The following is a 20,324-nucleotide window of genomic DNA, read 5'->3' as shown; positions in this document are numbered from 1 at the left end:
TAACATACTTCATTGTCGTTTCTATCATCGAACCCCGAAAAATACGGTAGAAATAACATCAAAAAATTACAATCTATCCGTCGATCAAAAATTCGAAAGTTCTCTCATCAGCAGGGAGCCTTCAGCAAACAAAAGATAATTCTAAAATTGGTAACGTTACTTTAGATAAATCCGGATCAAAAATGAATTTTTACGGAGTCGTGATAAAGTCGCTCGTTAATTGGACAGAAAAAGTACTAGCGTTCGACGAGTAGTAGAGCACAGAAGTTCCGCAGCGTGAGAGCAGTGAAAAGTGTGAGGCTACACCAGAGGAGGCGTGTGCGTTCAAAACACACCCACCTGTTGAACATTCTTAAATCTACAGGTAGGGCTGGAGCTTCGCCATTCACAGATTCCGCACAGTGTACACGAATTTCACGGTTCTCGTACAGCTGGATCATCCCACAAAACGCGAACTTCAAAACAAACCTTGGGGAGCATTCAACTCGATTCGAAACATTAACATTATTTTCTCTTGCATTTCGCACTGGCACCTTCTGTGCAGATGATGATGATAACTATAACCGCCCTTGTTAGCGCGATTAGAGTACTCGGGGAGCAGCTACTTCCTATTGTTTGATGATCGGAGATAGAAAGGGCGATGGGGTGAAACGGGAAGCCAAAGGAATTCGCGACTCGGCTAAGGGTTCACCGCCGTTTCGTCCTGATCGAAGTCGGCTCGGTTCAGCGTCCTGAGCTTGCCAGCTGTCATTCAAAACCGCGGGGCGGCGCGGAATTAAGGATGAACGTGGGCAGTCGGAGATCGAGGAAAAATGGTCAGAAAACGGCGTATAATAAATCGACGAGCGTATATACTTACCGTGTACCGCAACCTACCGCAACGCACTCCGGTCCGGGCATGGACACGATCGCGAAGATAAGGGGGTGGCGGGACGGGCGTAATGGGGTATAATTGTCGCGAGCAATGCGAGGACAGTGCGTCATTACCGCATTTTTCAGCATCTTCTTGCCGGCGAACTGCGGAGATGCGTCTTGCACCGGTGTTCACAGGCTCCGCACGCCTTACTTTTTTCCACGGGGCCGCGGGTTCTCAGGAATTTCGTTGGAACGCCGTCGCCGAGCGTTGTCGTTGAGGTAGGCCCTAGCTGTACCGTCGACACCGTCCAGGCCACACGGGGCGAAAGTAGAAAAGACGCGGGTGCCGACCGTTAGATGACCGTCTCTACCAAATGTCCACCGATCTAATCCCGTGGCTGTCGCGCTTCTCGCGATCCTCGAAAAACCCGCCGGTTTCTTACGCTCCGATCCTACGCCGCGCCGCGACGCGTCACCCTTTTCGCGGCTTCGATCCCCGTAGATCCTCTATTCGTCTTCTCCCTTTGTTACATCCTCGCATGACCCCCGAACAATAATTATGTTGTTCTGTTTCATAGGAACACTTTACTATTGTACAAATCAGTCGAAATTCAAACTACATGGTACTCTGAGTAAATCATTTTTTTATTATACGAAAACTTCTAACGATATATCGTTATCAGCATCTTTGGTAGGGTTGCCAGAAATGTTTTATCCAAATATAGAAGAAGTAGTGAAAACTGCAATTATGTATATTTGAGATAGGCTCAAAATATAGAAGTTCAAGTAAAAGAGGTACACAGCACATTTTAAACTATTTTATTCAAACAAAGAGGTACGTGAAGATCAAGTTCAAATATAGAAGACTCGTATCAAAGAAGATCTGGCAACCCTGATCTTTGGTGGTCACTGATGGTCAGCTGAAGATTTGAGTATCGTTCGAAGCAGAACTACACATGTAAATCCACACGAAGGTAGATTACAGACTTCGAAGGAATTAGTGAACGACGTGTCGTGGTTAGCGAGAAAAGTTTGTCAGCGGATTCGCGTCGGGACCGAGGCAAGGGCGACGCGACGGTGGTCCGCGCACATAGCAAATCGTATGATGCATTCCAGGAGGGCAATGTTGCAAGTCAGAGAGGCGAGCGTGTGTCCACAGGTGGCTCTTTCGGTTTCTTACGGGGCGAAAGAATGCGAACTTGCTCGAAAGCGTACACCTATCGCGGCGATCCCGCTCGCGCGGACAAATTTGGCCCGGCCATTCCGCGGGCAGAGGCATATCGCGCGGCAATTAAATTCCATTAGTACGAAAACCGGCGTCGGCTGAAGCGATTAAAGAAACCCGCGCGCCTCGTGGCGAAAGTACGGCGTTGATGCGTACAAAACGCCGCGCGACAAGTAAGGAAACGTAATCGCATACGCGCCGGGATCATTTACCTGGATCACCCGGCCACTTCTGGTACGATAAAAATACTTGCCGCATTATCGTAACCGGCGTGTTTTTCGAAAGCACGCTACCGGAAAGTCAAACGCCTAACGATATCGTTCCAACGCATTGCTGTGTCGAGCGTCGCCGCGCGCCGTAATGCCCCGCGTTTGCCATTTCAATTCGCGTTGCGCGCGAACGGTTCTCTTCCTACCTCGCAACAGACGGAAATCGAAATATCAAACGGTCTGCCATCGTTAGCATCACGTTTCGAAAATTCTTCCGTCGGCCACTGCTGATCTGCGACTGTGGCTCTCGAATGTCTTTCTCGCGATCTACACGTTCCGTATTGCATTGTTTAGTTTACGATTATCAAGATTTTGAAGATAAATTTATTTCATCTTTACGGAAGCTTAGTTATCCAGTATTAAAATCAAAGTAACAGCGTATTTAGGTTAGTCAGACAAGAAAGCGAGCAGTTCGATAGTAATTTTACGAGGGGCCGATTACAATAAAATTTTTGTTGTCTCAATATTGTTTGTCGTTTACTATTATTCAGATTTTGAAGATAAATTGACTTCATCCTTACGGAAGCTTAGTTATTCAGTATTAAAATCAAATTAGCTGCGTATTTTGGTTACTCGGACACCAAAGCGAGCACTTCGATAGTAATTTTACGAGTGGCCGGTTACAATAAAATTTTTGTTGTCTCAATATTGTTTGTCGTTTACTATTATTCAGATTTTGAAGATAAATTGACTTCATCCTTACGGAAGCTTAGTTATTCAGTATTAAAATCAAATTAGCTGCGTATTTAGGTTACTCAGACACGAAAGCGAGCACTTCGATAGTAATTTTACGAGTGGCCGGTTACAATAAAATTTTTGTTGTCTCAATTTTGTTTGTCGTTGAAATCATCCAGGGACTTTGGGTGTCACCGCGAAAAATCGGCGGTCGGTGCAACGAGTTACCGTGACTCGGTCACGTGGCGATGCATATCGGTGAGAAGAAATCGTGTGTGGTCTCTATCTATCTTTAAACGAATTCCAATACAATCTCGGTTCGGCTGAAACCGAGGCGCGTGCCCGTTCGCTTATCGAACACTTCTGTCCGCCGAGGCTGACAAAGAAGGAACGCGTGCTGCGCCCGGAGGACGGTGCAGTCGAGAAACGCGGTTTGACGCAATTACCGGCCGCAGACAGAAGAGAAGAGAGAGACGCACCGCCGTTAGCCGGTGCACACGTCGAAACGGTTTTCACGGTTACTTTGGGGCGCGAACTTCCCCGCGGCAAATCATTCTCTCACCGAGACGCGAAACGCACTTAAGAGCCGCTCATTAATATGCGTTAAGTGTCCGAGATGTCTCCTCGGCCTCCCTCTCCTACCCTCCTTCGTACTGCATCATTGTCTCTCTTTCTCTCTCTCTCTCTCCCTCGATGTCCGTTTATTTTGTCTCCACTGTGACTAGCGCAGTTGCCGTGCGCGTTGCATCACGCGCAATGCACATTATAATTAAATTTGCCGTTCCTCGGACGCACACTTTCCTCAGCCCCCGATTCGAATCGAGCTATCGACGGCGGGATAATGGTTGTTTGTCATTTTCTGTGAATATTTACGTTTAGGATTGATCTTGTGGGGCACGAGAAATTCATTCAAGTAATTTCGTCCTCCATCAATCGTTTATGTGACGCTGCGCTCCCAGAATTGACCATAAAACTTGTTACAAAAATTCACGGTACTGATTCGAACGTGTGGAAACACGCGTGGAAAATTTGTGCTGATTCGACGGGATCGTTTAGGGGAAATTAATTGTCGAGCATAGCGGTGGAAACGTGTGTATACACCAGAGAATGTCCGCTCGAAGGGTGTGTACGCGTGGTTTAATGGCGGTTTGGGCTGTTTTCTCGGGTTGCGTGCGGTTAGAAACATTGACGTCGAATAACACTGTTTAGACGGCCGGACGAGATGTTAATACGGGAGTAATTCGGTCGAGGGGGGCCGGTCGCCACAAATCAAGCGCACAAGGTATTCGCTGGAAACGAGCATACCTCGCGCAACAAACAGTACCGCGGGAGAAAGACAGACGGCGACGTGCCGGACCGAGAGAGAGAAAAGTTGCGGTGGTTATACACATCCTCCGAATGCGTACGCGACTGCTGATGGTTTGTCGTCGTAGCGGTGCACGTGATTCCAGGCCCCTCATCAAGGGTCGTAACTCGTGAAATAATGCGACGACGAATTCACGTGGATGTAATTCGACGAGCGGTGATCCCGAAACTGCCGGATGATCATAAGACGGTCTCGATCGAAATCTACCATTTAGGCACTCGCTATCGACGGAGAGAAGTGTACCCGAGGGTGGGGCGAGAACGGGGAAGATCGAAACAACAAGCCGGAAGCTTCTTCGTGATGATCACTCTCTCTTCTCTCTCTCTCTCTCTCTCTCTCTCTCTCTCTCTCTCTCTCTTTCTCTCGCGAGAAATAGGACGTTGATTGCACCGACAGGCCGAAGTCAGCTTCGCTTCTTATCCTCTTAATACACGAACAATTCGGTTAATGGCGCGCACGGTTAACCGATAATCAGGAAACAAGACTAGCAGAAATCTAAGGAAATACCGAGCCGACTCGAGTCCTCCGCGCACCTCGTAACCTGTGGTTTCAGGTGATATCGTATCTAGCAATGATTGAAACGCAGATGCTGAGATTGCACGGTAATCTGTCATCGTTTAGAGAAAATCTCTTCATCTTCGATAGCACTAGATCGGTATGTACTTTGCCCAAGACCCGTTAAAGTGTTCCGAATTGTTTAAAACTCACTAAATTCGTTTCTCTAGATGTAATAAGCGAGAACGCGATAGTAACCGTACGAATTTATGGTTTCCAGGGTTAGGCAGTCTTCTGGTGACTCTGCTCGTGGTCTCGGTGCAGAGTGCTCCGACGATGAACCCCGAGAACAGACGACTGACCTCGCCCCCGAAGTGGTTGAACCCCTGTGGCCAGGCAACAACCGGAGACTTCACTGGTGATTTGGACGTGGAGGAGCTAACCGACTCGGAGCTAGTTCACTTTGTCATCCAGCAGGCGAAAATGTCGCTAGCGCAGACGGAGGAGTTTCGCGCGGCTTACGTGAGTACACGATCCAGAATCATATGCATCATCCGTATCGATCTACATACGTGTATTCTCGTCCGTACTTCGTCATCGCCGTCGTCGTCGAGGGGTTCTTCCGCTCCGGAAAAAAAGAACGCGCTCGACGGTTCGCGCGCTCGCGATACCGACAATCTAACAGACGAACATTAAGTTCATCAATGGTTCGATAATTACTAACGTGACTTCTGGTGGGGATCGGACGGGGAAAGGGGACATCGAGCGGAAGGCGGTTATGGTAGTACTTCCGGTCGTACGGACGTTGATCGTTGAATCCCAGAGACCTTCGAAAGAGATCTTCGACTTACCAATGCTGCTCGATGTACTCGATTCAAGGTACACACGCGGTTTCACGTTTACCCTATGTTCAGGGAAACGAGCGATTTCTGACCGGATAGCGATCCGCAACAAACGAAAACGAAACTGCCGGAAGCTAGACGAGTTGCACTGGAATGCGACAGGAAGTGCAATTAATATGTAGAAGTAGACGGTTTCTCCATTTATTTCTCTTTTCCGCTCTCCGAAATGTCAAGATCGTCGATGTATAAAGATAGATTTCGTTGCATTCGTGCAGACAAAATTGTATTAATATTTAAATATGGGTTTGCGGAATATGGTGGATTATTTTTCAGAAGATCGCCGCCGCCGCCGGTGCGTCTTCCTTCTTTATTTCAATTACATTTGTCTATATTTATATATGTTTCCTCCGGTGAACGGTTATTCATGACAATAACTCATTCTCGTCACGCAACTGATCGGCGACTACAGACGATTCGTCCGTGTGTTTAAGTATTCGAGTGTTCCTCTTAGCGCGCGGATGGTTCGGAAAGTGGTCGCGCCGTACGGGATTACCCTGTTTCTCTGATTCCCATGCATCCTGCGCGCGATATTTATTGCGCGTAATTGCACAGATCGAAAATGTACTTTGTAATCGGGAGGAGATTCCCGGCGCGTAGCGCGCGGCAGAAAATAAAAAAAAAGAAAAGAGGAGGAGACGACTCACGTTCGACTCCTATTATGCGTCGACGATTGGTCGAAAGTGACATTTTCCCCGCCGACAGACGCCGCTTCCTGTCCCACCACTCTTCGGCCGTATTATGAAATGTGTAAGCGATCTACCCGCGCTCCCCTCTCCCTCTCAAAAAGGAGAGAAAAAAAAACCGAAAAATAGATCCGTTCGACCGCGCACGAAGATCCTTTCGTTTCGAAAGAATCTTCCCAGCCGATCGTGCCTTATTATCTCTAACCAAGGACAATAAATCACGGTCCCGGTTCGGCCTCTGTGTGTGTTGCTCAAGGTTCCTCTCTTCTGAAACGATCCGAAAAAAGAGACGTGGAAACCGCAGGATCGAAGCTACGGTTACACACGCGAAACTTTAGTCTCGTTTTTGTTTTTTCACGGAGAATAGATTAAGCTCGGTCGCCCTCGTACCCCACCTCCTAGTTATGCATCGTGCACACGTGTCGACATGATTTCGGGGACCATAACTGAACGTCCTTACATGCCCGCCGGAGTTCTTGGACCCACCTGACTCATCCTTGACAGCCGCTCTCTCTACGCGTTTCCTGTTTCTACGTCGGCCACGGGATCGTGGATCGTTGTATGCACCGCGCAGCTTGGATTACATCGCCCGTTTAAACCCCCGCTTTCGCGGTCTCTTTCGCAACACGGGAACCTCCCTGCACCACCGCCGTGACCCATTTCGTATTCCTTGTTCCGCAACTGCTAGAGAAGTACAGCTGATTTTCAAGAAAATCTTCCGAAGGAAACAGGATAGTCCATGAACAATATTAGGTTAAGGCTGAAATTGGTTAGCCATCATTTCCGAGTACAATTGAAGTCGCCAAGTTGATCAATAACTTGTCGTTGCAACCGAAGTTACCTAATCGGCTTGTGTCGCCCCTGGCATGAATTATCTTTAGACCAAGTCGAAGTTGATCAACCACGTTGATTTCCGGTAATTAAAGTAAGTCAATGGGTCGGTGCCTCGGTTGTAAGTTTCAGGTGCAACATGCGAACTAGTGATATTTCCAGTCGGCGCGGCGTAGCAAATAGGGAGTCGCACGCACGAATCGAGTGCACGTTCGTCGAGATTAGGATTCACAGCACGCGACCACAAAAGGCGTTTGCGTCTCTGCGCGTATAGGGCTCGTTCCGGCCCTATTCTGCGGCCCCATCGAACTCACCGTGGAAACGCTCGTCGTCGTTACATCATCGCTGGACGATACTCGATACCGATGTTTTCTAACTCAGCGCATAATCTGATATCGTTCGGCTACCCCTCCCCCCTTCTTCTCTCTTCCTCTTTGGCCCGCTTGGGAAAAACGGGCATCACTGAGAGAGGACCATACACACTTTGCTGTGTATCTCTCTATCTCTTTCTTTTTCTCTCCCTCGACAGTCACCTTTCCCAGAGTCGAGAACACTTCGCCGGGTTCTAAGGACGTCCCTGATGCTGTTGATATCTCTCGCTCTTTCTTTCTCTCTGTCTTTCCAACTCCGACACTCCAGGCGACGCACTGTCTGCTAGTCCAGTGACGTCACTCGCTAGGTCTTGTTATCGTTTTAGCGTAGCAGACACCGCGACGAGAAAAAGCAGATTAGACAGAGGGTACGGAGAAGCGAGCAACTTTCGTGAGACCGATCGCAAACCCACGCGCAGGTGGTCAGCGATAACGTTCCGATCCGCGAATTCCTTGTTCGTTATCAGTCTCGCGGTATTCGACATCTGTTAAGGCCACCAAGCAGCACGACCGGTGTGGTGAAGTCCTTTTTCTAAGTAGACCGAGGTATTTCAACTCGAAGCTTTTTAACGTTCCTAATTATTTCTATTTAGATCATAGGAGCGGTCATAGATCGTCCGCCTTATATTACAAATCTGGAATGAAGATAACTATTATGTGAGAAGTTTATCGAACGTTCGTTTCTTGAGGAAAAAATTATCATTATCTATTTATACATTTTAAAATATTCACAAAATTGCTTCTTTTTCCTCGATTCACACATCTGTGCCTCATGAGATTACGGAAGTGACTGTTGCGCCAATGAATACAGTAACATTAACAAGCCTTATGCAACAAAGAAAACGAAGACAATGAAACGAGCAGGCCAACAAGGGAAGTATTAGATATACAAATTTAGTCGTGGCTCCCACAACGAATTTATTTCTTTGACGTCACGTCTACAAATTATATGCTCCTACAGTTGAAAAATAATGAAGATCAACGATAAAATAAAAACGTTACTATATAATTAATTAGGAGATTTTGACGTAACTTCTACAAATTATTGTATGCTCCTACGTTTAACAGTTGGAAAATAATGAAGATCAACGATAAAATAAAAACGTTACTATATAAATAATTAGGAGATTTTTACGTAACTTCTACAAATTATTGTATGCTCCTACGTTTAACAGTTGACAAATAATGAAGATCAACGATAAAATAAAAACGTTACTATATAAATAATTAGGAGATTTTTACGTAACTTCTACAAATTATTATATGCTCCTACGTTTAACAGTTCAAAAATAATGAAGATCGACAAAATAAAAAAGTTACTAAATAAATAATTAGGAGATTTTGACGTCACTTCTACTAATTATTGTATGCTCCTACGTTTAACAGTTGATAAATAATGAAGATTAACGATAAAATAAAAAGGTTACTAAATAGTTACTAAATAAATAATTAGGAGATAGAAGTAGTGGAAAATAGCGTCTCTACAGACAGCGTGTCGGAGATCTAATTGCAGCGGTGTCGTGACAGAGTCGTTTCGGTAGTGTGTCGATCGTCCGGCATAGATAATATGTACCGCTAAGATTATATTCGTCGTTTGGCCGCGTGCCGGCGAGAATCAATGTAAATCACCTTGTACATGTGATTACAGTCGATATACTGTTGTCGGTGGATAGGAAGTTCGACGTCTACGAGTCGCGTATACGCGCATTGGCTACGTGAAGGAATCGGATAAAATATCGGAAGCGGAGGATTCCAATAAATCAGAATCGGAAGCTGCCCCTCTCCCCGACAAGGATGGGGCATCTATACCCCGGTACTCCGCCTGCATACTAAAACACAGACCGGATACACAACCCGCCAGTGCATTTACTTGCCTCGATACATTCAATACGCACTACGACACGTATTTTCTGCTACTCCACTCGGGCTGGATGTCGGTCCGTACGGTTTCATTCAAGGCTGACATATTTTTCGAACACGATTCATCGACGCCCATTCTACCTACCACTACGTACCCACACGACCATTTAGTTTCTCTCCTTTCCACGCAATCTTAGAACAGAATTAAATCACTGGGTAATCAACGTATTCGCTCGTTTTCAGGCTATTCGATTCACATGATTTCCACCTTTTCCGAATGTTTTCACTCCTTTTTGCACAATCTTGTACCTCTGAATTTAATTGCTATTAATTAATTAATTAATATTATTATTACATTATTTCTTGGCACCAATTCACTGGCATAATGTTTACCTTATGGACTGAGAATTATTCTGATTTCTTTTCGCGCAATATTTGCACAGAGTTTAATAATCACTAATCCATTCCACTAGCATAATGTCTGCCAGAAATTGTTTAAACGTTGCGATCTTTTCCTTATAAACTGATCGATACTTCACACATATTCATAGAATATAATATTCATGTTCATCATGTTCATATTCGTATAGTTAGTCTTACTCCTTTTTGCACAACCTTAGCACAGGATTTAATTACAAGCTTCCAATTAATATATTTGCTACTTTCTAGTCCATTCCATTGTCATTTTCGAAACAGTTTTTTTTATACAGCTTTAAAGTCCACGTTTCGAACAGAAGCTGCCTGAAAAACTGTTGTAACTCTTTCGATCGGCAGTTTGAAGAAAAATCAATCGGACCGAAAAGGCCTCGATTTTTCCCCGGGCGTTTCTTTCGTGGCTGCACGAGCCATTGAATCGGTTCGTGGCCGTCGTCGCACCGAAATTTTATAACTTCTAATAAGCGGTGGAGCGGTGAAGCCGCGCTAGAAGAAAGACCAAGAGACTAATTGATTTTGACGGGTCCACGAGTGTACCGCAGCGACCATGCCTACTCTTGCCAGCCTACTTCCTGTCAGTTTTCAGCCTGGTTTTACGATTATTCGTGCTCCGGTGTGGCCGAGGAGACTTTTACGAGGCACAAAAGACCCGCGCGTCTCAGATTTGTTCGCCGCCAGTGGTTGTTAGCGACAATTCCTTTCATTCTTCGCTTTTTCTTCCTCCCGTTCCTATCCGTTCTCTCGCCGCGATTCTTTTCGTGATTGTCTCTCCCTCACTCTCTCCCTCTCTCTCGAAACAGCTGGCCAATACGAGAAAACTGGGCAAGATATTCGCGACTTCCCCGCCACGAAAATTGATCGAACCCGGGGGCCTTTAAAAGACACGTGCGCATTCCTTGTTCCGTCGGCTCGCAGGTATTTTGTATCGAGTGTGTCCAGGAGTCCTGGATAACGAATGGCCGTCGGTATCGAAACAAGCTATAAAACTCGACGATGGAATTTCTACGGTTCCTCCCGAACGATCCACACTCGGAAACGGTGATCGATTAATCCCGAAATCGGTCGTAAAGCCAAATTTACACGCGGTATGTTTATAGTTCTTCAATGAATGGAGCGTCAGGATCGAGTTAATCACTTTTGGGTGGGGTTCAGATATGATCATCTGTGCCAACGATAAGAATTCTTGTTTCAAAGTATATGTATACTTTGCAAGCAATCTTGTTGATACAGAATTTGTTTGGCTTTACTTGGCGTGAATTTTGAGAACGAACTATTCATCTGGTAGCGCAGTGGTTCTGAGGAGTGATATGTATATTCACTTGTCGATGCCGTTATCGCAACCGCAGGTCCTCGGAGCAGTATCGCGTGATATTTATTTCTATTCCTGGGCCAGATAAGAGTTTCGATAATCTCGTTATCACCGCGAGACCAAGCTGGACCGTGGGGTCGGTGACGCTTCGACAAATCGATCGATATGGATCTAAAAGAATGCTCGAGAATATGCGACACACGCCTCGACATAATTCGTAGCGAATCATGCAAGAATACGTCACGAACAATTTTTCTAAATATAATTTTTCCAAAGTTACAATTTCTCCGAAAATTGCACAACATTATGTAATTATAAATAACAATGCACAATTAATTTGGTCTTGTCGTGGCTATCGTCAAAAAGCGCTATTATGTGTAAATTGTTCAGCGTAAAAAACAAAACTGATTTCTAGTTTGGTCGACGTTTTACCTTGTGATCACCTTCTCACTACGTTTTCGAGTTTCCGTCTCGCGTTTCGCCAACAAGCCGACCTTGTGATCGCTTTAGGCACCTTTCTGCAGCTTATGGTTTCACGAAACGTGTACTAATGGACCATTTCCAAGTTGTCACGTGGAGCGAGGGCTTCTCCCTTCTGTCGCGATCGAAGCACCTTGTTACCGATGATTCATGGCGGTTCGAAGCGTTTAGCGATTAGCTTGCCTGGCCCGGCACGGCGCCCGAGCTTTCGCACAAGCCACTCTTTGCAAACCGATGCAGAGAAGATCGAAGTCCAAAGTAACGTTGTAAACAATTCGAAATGGAGACCGAAAAAGCTGTGACGTCTTCTAATGTAAGTTCCATAAAGTGTCCTCACAGGAAGAGCTCGAAAGTAAACATTCTCGTTCGAACAGAAATGATAAAATACAGGAATGAAATCGTTTCTCGCGATCGCTATTGACAAAGCTCTCCACTATTGTAACAAATACTAAATGTTTCTTATACTGATTAGGGAAGATCTGCTTCGCGAAAGCATTTTCTAAAAACGTGAAGGCATGTAAGGAAAGTTTGGAAGGAACAAGTTCTTATAGTAAGAAACTGCTGCCATTCGACGATGTTAGATAATGCAAGATTTTGACAAGGAAATTTCGTCGCGCGTTTAAAGCGATGAAACTGTTAGTGTCGATTCCGGTCCCCGGGAATTACCGAAAAGCCTGCGACTCGAGCCGGACGCGTGCTGTTCGCTCGCGATGCTGACTGCTTACTCATCTGTCAGCGCGTTCGTTCCCATCGTACCAGGAACAAGGGATATCGAAAGCCTGATCTCGCGCGAGGCGCTGCTCCCTGTTTAATCAGTGACTAAACCTGTTATTGAACCATATTGCTCCCCCAGCGAGAGAGGTGTGCGGACATTTTTGCATATACGGCATCGCGCCGAGCCTGTTTCACGGCCGAGACTCTTTTTAGTTGGAAATAAAGACATTCATCTCGTTCATGGCCTATCATTGCTACCCTTCACGTGCGAATATAGGCCATTCGCATGTAACTCAACAGTTAACTCCGGCAAAACCAATTCTTTTCCCGATAAACATCGCGCGCCGATATGCCAGCCGCTGCTTATGTCGAATTATTCTCATTCTTTTTCGCACGATCTCGCCGTTAAATCAAGTTACTTTGTTTTGATGAAAATATTCGATGCTTCGTTGAACGGTCTTGTCTTTTGGTTTGTCTCTAACCATTTTTTCACCAGAGGCAATCGTGATTGTTACTAGAACTAGTCCACGTTATTAAACTACCTGTACTGTAGTGTCGAAAAACATTTTTCGTTTGGAATATTCGTCCACCAGACTAGTCACTAGAATTCCAACAAAATCTTATCATACAATTCAGCTGTCTGAATGAAATATAAAAAATTGTTGCGGAGAGACGAAAGATCTTGACTGTCGCGTTTGATGCTTTTCATCCCATTAAATCGTGTTAAGGATCGAAGTTTCCGAAAATTGTGTAGCTTTTACCACGTTGCAAACTTCATTTTGCAGATGACGGCTCGAACGGAGGCGAAGGTACGAGAAAGTGCAAGAAATCAATTTTTTGAGCGATGAAGGCTAGAAAATGTGGTCGAAAACAGAGCAATTGAAAAAACACAGGGAGCGTGTTCCGACGGTCGGGATTCTTTTTAGCTGAAAATAAAGACATTCATCTCGGTTCATGGGCTATCATTGGTACCCTCCGCGCGCGAATATAGACCATTTGCATGTAACGTAACAGTTAACTCTCCGGCAAAACGAATTCTTTCCCCCATAAGCCGATTTTTTCGGGCCGGTTGCACTGCCGGCCGCTGATTGCTTTCAGCAAATTGTCGGTTGTGTACGCGAGAGCGCCTCCTCGTTGCCGAACCGTTTATTAAGTTTTATGCAATTAAACCGCGGAGAGGTTACGTTGTAGTCAATTTGTACGACGATAACAACGATAACGCACGCTAGAATGTACTTCTCCCGGCTAACCACGTAATTCGAACTATTATTTACTGCTCGGATGTCTGCTGGTGGGATAATGTTGCTTTTACGAGGTTTTCGGGCCAGAAGAAACGACGACGATGACGAATTTTGCATTCAGTAGATCGATCATTGAACGATCAAACGTTCGAACGATTACACTTGAACTTGTTTCGATTTGCAGGCGAAGAAAACCTTCAACATTGACTTCGATGATTTGCATGCCTTGTTTAAAGAAAGTCAGTATGATTGGCTTCCGGGGACAACGGAAATTCCGAAGCAACTCGGACAGCAACTGGACAAAGCGTATCTTGACAGGTTGGAGGTGAGTGGAAACAACATGAAAATTCCCCAATTGTTTAACGCTAAAACAATCGATTCCAAAGTCGTGAAAATGTTTCTGCTTGCTAGTTCTAGCGTTGTGCGAGTCCTTCAAACGAATTTCTTATTGAAGATCACGAATTCTGTTCACAGCTCGACACTGCTCTGATCAATGCGTACGAATACATGCAGAAGTATGCAGTGGGCCTAGAACAGATCGTCTGGGATCAAGAAGATCTGCAGCTCGACTTTCTCGAGCAATTCAGACAGACAGAAAACCTTCTGCGAACGGTAAGTGCACACGGTTCCAGTTCGACTGGTTCCGCGCAGATTTGTACAATAAAAACAAAAAGAACACCTTTCACAATGTTGCCGAGCAACAATTAGCCTGAATTATATTGCCTGCTGTGCTCGTAAAAAAACCTGCCGAGTTTACGAGTTTTACGTGAAGTCGAGTTTTGCTAAACCTTCTAAGGCTGCAACGCCAAAAAAATTTATGGTTCTATCGCGGCTGACGATTTATCGAATCTGTAGTCGATCTACTCGGTATGGCGGCGATCTCGTTCTCGATTTTTTATATGCGTTATTTACATTTTTACCCGGCCTTTTCAACGGAGAGGTTTATCTATTAACACTAAATTTGTTTTACAATTATTGAAATTGTAAAGGTGTTTTTCCATAAAGAAATTTAATCTTATGATTTTTATGATACAATACATATAGTTTAGTTTTTTACACCGACATTCGCAGCACTGTGGACGACATTAATCACATCACATTGTTTGCCCCTTGCCGTACCATTTTCTTTACAGTTACAGTGATTAAGGATGCTCTGGAGGGACAATAGGAGACAAAAGTACAATAAATTCGAAATCCAACAATATATTGGCAATGAAAGCCATTCATGAGTGTATTTTTGTATTTGAGTGTATTTTTTTCTTTTTGGAGTTTCTAGTTGCGTTTTTTTCAAGGTTTAAATAGGGGTTGAAGTGGAATTTTATGAATTTTCCATAAGAAGACGTGTTAATCGAACTCAAACTTTGGTAATTGCATTAATGTAGTAAGAATAATATCTCGTCAAATTTTCAAAAATTTTCTTGCGTTTTTATATACCTCCAGAACATCCTTAAAACGTCTTTATGTTCGATAACTACTTGCATACAATGAAAACTTTTCAAGTATAATCATTGAAACTTTTACTGCTTTTAAGTAGTAATCGAAACCCATGAAATGAAACTTGGTTATTGAACTTGACTCGGATTCGTGAGTACATATTGAACTTGATCCCATCCCTACTAGTCTTCATAAATATTCCGTTTTGTCGATCGTAACGAATTAACAGAAATTAGTTTATGTTATCGGCGCACAGGTTCGATCCAACATCAAGACAAAGCAATTTTGCAATTTAAAAAATTTTTCTCAACGTTTCGATCCAAGTATGAATCATCTCCAAGAGAATTTTACGTTTGCTATGTGTAAATTGTTTATAAGTGTATTTTGCAACTGAATTCCATGCTGGCTCGTTTTCGAGTTTAGCTCGTGCCAGCATGGAATTCAGTTGCAAAATACACTTATAAACAATTTACACATAGCAAACGTAAAATTCTCTTGAAGATGATCCATACTTAGATCGAAACGTTGAGAAAAATTTTTTAAATTGCAAAATTGCTTTGTCTTGATGTTGGATCGAACCTGTGCGCCGATAACATAAACTAATTCCTAGTCTTCATGCACAAAAATGTCGTAGAAGGGAAAATACATTTATTTGAATGCCGAAATATTGATTACAAACGAATCAAATTTGATTCCATCTAAAATGAGACGCGTAACATTCGTGTTTGCTAGACTTTGTTAAAAGCGTTCATCACGAGTCTGGCTCGTCAAAATACGGCAAGGGTTTAACGCACGTGTTGCACGGAGTTTCATAATACTCGCGAAGTATCGATAAGTTCATCGATCGTGATCGAGAAGTATGTTTAACGCCTCGAATGGTATGATTGCAGGTTCTGTGCGAGTTGCAAGTGGCGTTGGCGGAGCGTCAGCTGACGTCGCGGCCCGACGTGACCCGTGACATCATGAGCGCGGAGTACCGGCAGTTGTCAACATCGGAGACGTTTCGGAACCTGCGGGACTGGGTGATCTTCCGCGATTACATGAACGCGCTTGAATACGTGGTGCAAGTGTTCGAGCACCTGCACCGCGGTCTTCAGTCCTGAGGGTGGCAAGGCGAAAGCCGTGGAAGGGCTACCAGGCGTCGACTCGCCCATCTGAGGAAGCTGCCGGACCACCCTAATCCGGTCGGTCATCTTTGAGGTCACTGGCACAAAAGGCGGGTATAACAGAGGAGGAGGAGGAGGAATAGGCGCCAGGCGTGCTCTGTCAAGCAGGCTGAGGGGCTGTCATACGTCCCCGCGGCGATCAACGATCTATCTATCGGTCACTGACCAGTGGGACCATGGACACTACCAAGCGACTATCGATAGATAGCTTCATTGTCGTCGCCGGATAGCTAAAACCGTTCCACCAGCCGAAAATGCCTAAGCAGAACTCTGTGACGACCGCGGGATTAAGGAAGATGGGGAACCAGAGTCGCACGATTTACGTAGCCAGATGGCTTTCGCCGCCCAGTTCACGATCGTGCAACACATGTACACACACACGTACACACACACACACACACACAAACTTCTAGAGAACATGCTGTACGTTCACCATAATGTCGCATGTTACCGATCGCGTCACGTGCGAGAAGGTGGAAAACGACAAACCGCCGTTGAGCAACCGATTCTCAACAACTCGAACAAAGTGGCGGCATGGCACGGCTGCTCGTACCAAGGGATTTTCGATCTCGAAACTTTCGAGACGGTGTTTTATATGTAGAGTGATCCGAGTGTTCGAAGCGAGCTGCTACGCTGGGAAAAAGTCGAAATGAAAAGACGCGGGAGAAGGAATCGTCTATGAAGGCACATCGGCGAACGTTCTATCTCGGATTAGATTTTCGTGTCTTTCTCATTTCGACGGTTTTCCCTTGAGATTCCGCGGCAGCCGTGCCCCGATCCGAGGCTTTGCACTTCGCCGAGGGTCGGCGAAACGAAAAGAGACGAAGCACACGCGAGACAGAGAAAGATGGAAAGAGAAGGGAACGGATTCCGACGGAATCCTTTTAAACGAGCTTGTGCACCGCAGCGGTATTATATCCTAAGTACACAAGAAAATACAGTATTCGCGCTTTAAGTTAGACTATTCGCGTCACGGCAAGAAAGGAAAAAGCAGAAAATTCGTACGCGTAGCCGATTTTCCATCGCGTACTATCCACGCGAGCAAAGAAAACGACGCCGTTCGAACGTCGGTGAACCTCTCGGGTCTCGGGAGGATTTGTTTCCCGGGGCCCCGAGACGTACCCATTTAATCCTACACGATATAATTTATTGACTAACTGTAATATTATTCTATTCGTATTTATTCAGATTATTTATTTTATTTTTGTAAAGATTTTACATGTCCGATTCAAACTGTATTTAAAGTGTCTAGTTGAGCTTAAAATTGCCTAGAGTGTAAGAGAAGAAACAGAAGGATATATTATTAATATTATTAATATTATTATTATAATTATAATTATTATTATTATTATTCATGATTAATATTATTAGTAGAATTATAATAATATCTTAGAGGAAAGAAGATGGTAACGCATCGACGCGGCCCGACGCCATTTTACGTTACGTGCCGCGCTGCTGCTGCTACTCCCTTCGCCCCGTGTCAAGATGAAACATTCGATTAGGACGCTAGCCTCCGTGCTCTCTTCGATTCGGCGTGAAATCGATTCTGTGTTCGATATTGGCTGACAATTTTTAGATTCTCTTTGGCCCGCGATTCTTTTTTTTTTTTAACAATTTTTTCCGTTCGATGCCACGATCGAGACGTACCTTTTCGACTTCGATTTTACACAGCCATAACGCGTTTTGTATTTAGACGGCTTTTATTTATCGATTTTTTGTTGTTTTATCGCCACGATGTTCGTCGCTTTTACGCCATTTTATCCTGGAAACCGAGAAGGAACGTCGACGTCCAAGAGCAATCGACAGACCCCCCGTACTTACGTAATTTTTACCATAAATCGACGGCCAAGCAAGCTTATTCGTAGATAGTTCGCGCAAGGCTAATTAGGCTAAAGACACGTACACGCACCATATACGAAGCGCATTCTCATTTCCATATCATCTTGTCTGTGATATGCATCGTCGTCCCACGTGTGACTAATTGTTATTGTCGGATCGATCCGCTTCATTGTTTCGAGCGAGAAAACGGAGGAAGATGAAACCGAGGAAACCGGTGTGTGAGAGAATGAGTGAAAGAATGCGCCTGAGAAAGAGAAAGAGAGAGGGAGAGAGGGCGAGAGAAAGGGAATGTCTGGGTGGCAATGTCGATCTCGTGAATCGATCTCGAATATATCTCTTTTTTATCATGTCTCATTTCGTACGTTTTATTTTGATAGATAGCTTTTCTTCGTTCTTTCGGAGCACACCGATCGGTTCGTTCTTCCGGAGCACGCCGATCGGTTCGTTCTTTGTCGAGCATTTTCGTTTTCCCTTCCGCGCAACCAGAAAGACTGTGTCGTTCTAGAATTATACGGGTAGAATTTTGTTGGAGGATCGAGCGTGATCGCGAAGAAGTTAGGATCGAACATCGGGCGACTCGATGCAAGCCATGATCGCAAGCAGCAGCGCAGCCTGTTCTAGCGTCGAGCAGGGAAACGATTCTACCGATTCTGCCGATCTATATTCTCTTCTTTTTTTCTCTTCTTCGAAACACGACTCCCAGTTTGTCCAAATTCAGCAACGCCAGCACGCTTTTTCGGCGATCTATCTATCCCTTGTCGTTAGAAGAGGGCGCGTACCTCTGTGCAGAGATTCGTGGATTCGCCAAAGTACATGCGATTATTTCCGATTTGTGAGCTTGCTTCTTTTGAATTGACAGTGTTGAGTTCTCGAGACGGTTCGAGACGTTTCGAACGGTCCACGAAATCGACGCGCAAAGTGTACGGTAAATTTTCTGTAAAATAATTGCTGATTGCTTGGTATATGTTGTATATAAACATTTCTGATGATGTAGAAGCTGAAAAATATAATTATGTATGTGAATATGTAATATGTATACGGGCCCCTTCCCCGAACCGCCCGCTCTGTTGTATCATATTAAACCAAAGACAGTTCGACATGAACATAAACGCTATATTTATTTATTTATTTTCTCATGACTTCCTCAAAATCAAACCAGCATAAAAAGACTTTGAATCTTAAGAAGTGAATACACTCGATTCGGTATACAATAAACTACAATTGCGAGACAATTGTCTTCATCTCCTTGGATCCCCATAGAGACCGAGTGAGAGATCCAACAGCCTCGACAAACAAAGTTGAAAGCCGTGCCGTCGTTTTATCAATAAAAGGCGCCAAAAAATAGAGAAGGATGATCCCGGTATAATAAAAAAGTGACGACAGTAGCAAGGTCTACCTCGGATTCGTTTCGACCGCGGCTCGAAGGGATCGCTACTTAATCCCATGGTTGATTTTCTGTCTGGACAGGAGAGAGACTTGTCGTTTCCCATGATCAATGGCCGAGTCGTTGTGCCATCGGTGCTGCCTACGTCGTCGATGTTTGAGAGGAAACGCGTAAGTACATGATCATCGTCCCGGGCACGGCTCTGTCCCAAGCCGCCGTGTTTGTCCGCGCTGTTAGCTCGTTGTCATCGCTCTCCCAACTTACCTTCTCATAAGGATTTCTACTTCACTCGTGCTGACCGTCTGTTTGACGACCCATGCCCGTTCGTTCCCTCCTCGTGTCCTCGCCCAGCTGGTTTCCCGAGCGCCGCCAAGGTGTCAATGTTTTGCCTAGCCATTAAGATCATTAGTCCTCCTTCCTGCATCGCCGAACCGCTCGGCTTCGGGCCCCGGCCATCAAATTCTAATCGTCTGCGTCCACGGGAAACCTTTCAGCGTTTCCAAATCAGATGTCGAAATTCGCTTCTTCTCATCCGAGTTGGAGATCAATGATTGACCGCAACACCTTGCCGACCAAGCTTCTTAGTTGTGGGAGTTAAACGATCCCGACGATCTTTCAAAGGTGCAGTTTGCTGGAGACAGTCACCAAAGAGTTATTAAATTTTGTCTTTGTCAGGCTTTTCAACATTTTCCAATGCAGTTCTGTTGGAAATGCCTCCGTTTTTATTTATTGGAACCAATTGCTCTTGGAGATCGACGATTCGAGGATGCAGTTCGCTGGAAATCGTCAT

At 44.9% G+C, this 20,324-nt stretch overlaps 1 protein-coding gene across 1 annotated transcript in view; it reads left to right on the top strand.

Moving 5' to 3' along the window:
• LOC143208631 (uncharacterized) overlaps positions 1-19,342 on the top strand; it is a 28,981-nt gene extending 9,639 nt beyond the window's left edge. Inside the window, exons 2-5 of the mRNA XM_076423200.1 lie at positions 5,166-5,407; positions 13,896-14,036; positions 14,186-14,323; positions 16,036-19,342. Coding sequence (XP_076279315.1) covers positions 5,166-5,407; positions 13,896-14,036; positions 14,186-14,323; positions 16,036-16,248 — 734 coding nt within the window. The 3' untranslated portion in view covers positions 16,249-19,342. The remainder of the gene's footprint in view (positions 1-5,165; positions 5,408-13,895; positions 14,037-14,185; positions 14,324-16,035) is intronic.
• The last annotated feature ends 982 nt before the right edge of the window (positions 19,343-20,324 follow it).

Source organism: Lasioglossum baleicum, chromosome 5, assembly GCF_051020765.1.
Source record: "Lasioglossum baleicum chromosome 5, iyLasBale1, whole genome shotgun sequence".
NCBI classification, from domain to species: Eukaryota; Metazoa; Arthropoda; class Insecta; order Hymenoptera; family Halictidae; genus Lasioglossum; species Lasioglossum baleicum.
Note: the sequence above shows the minus strand (reverse complement) of the source record. Positions and strands in the feature narration are given on the sequence as shown.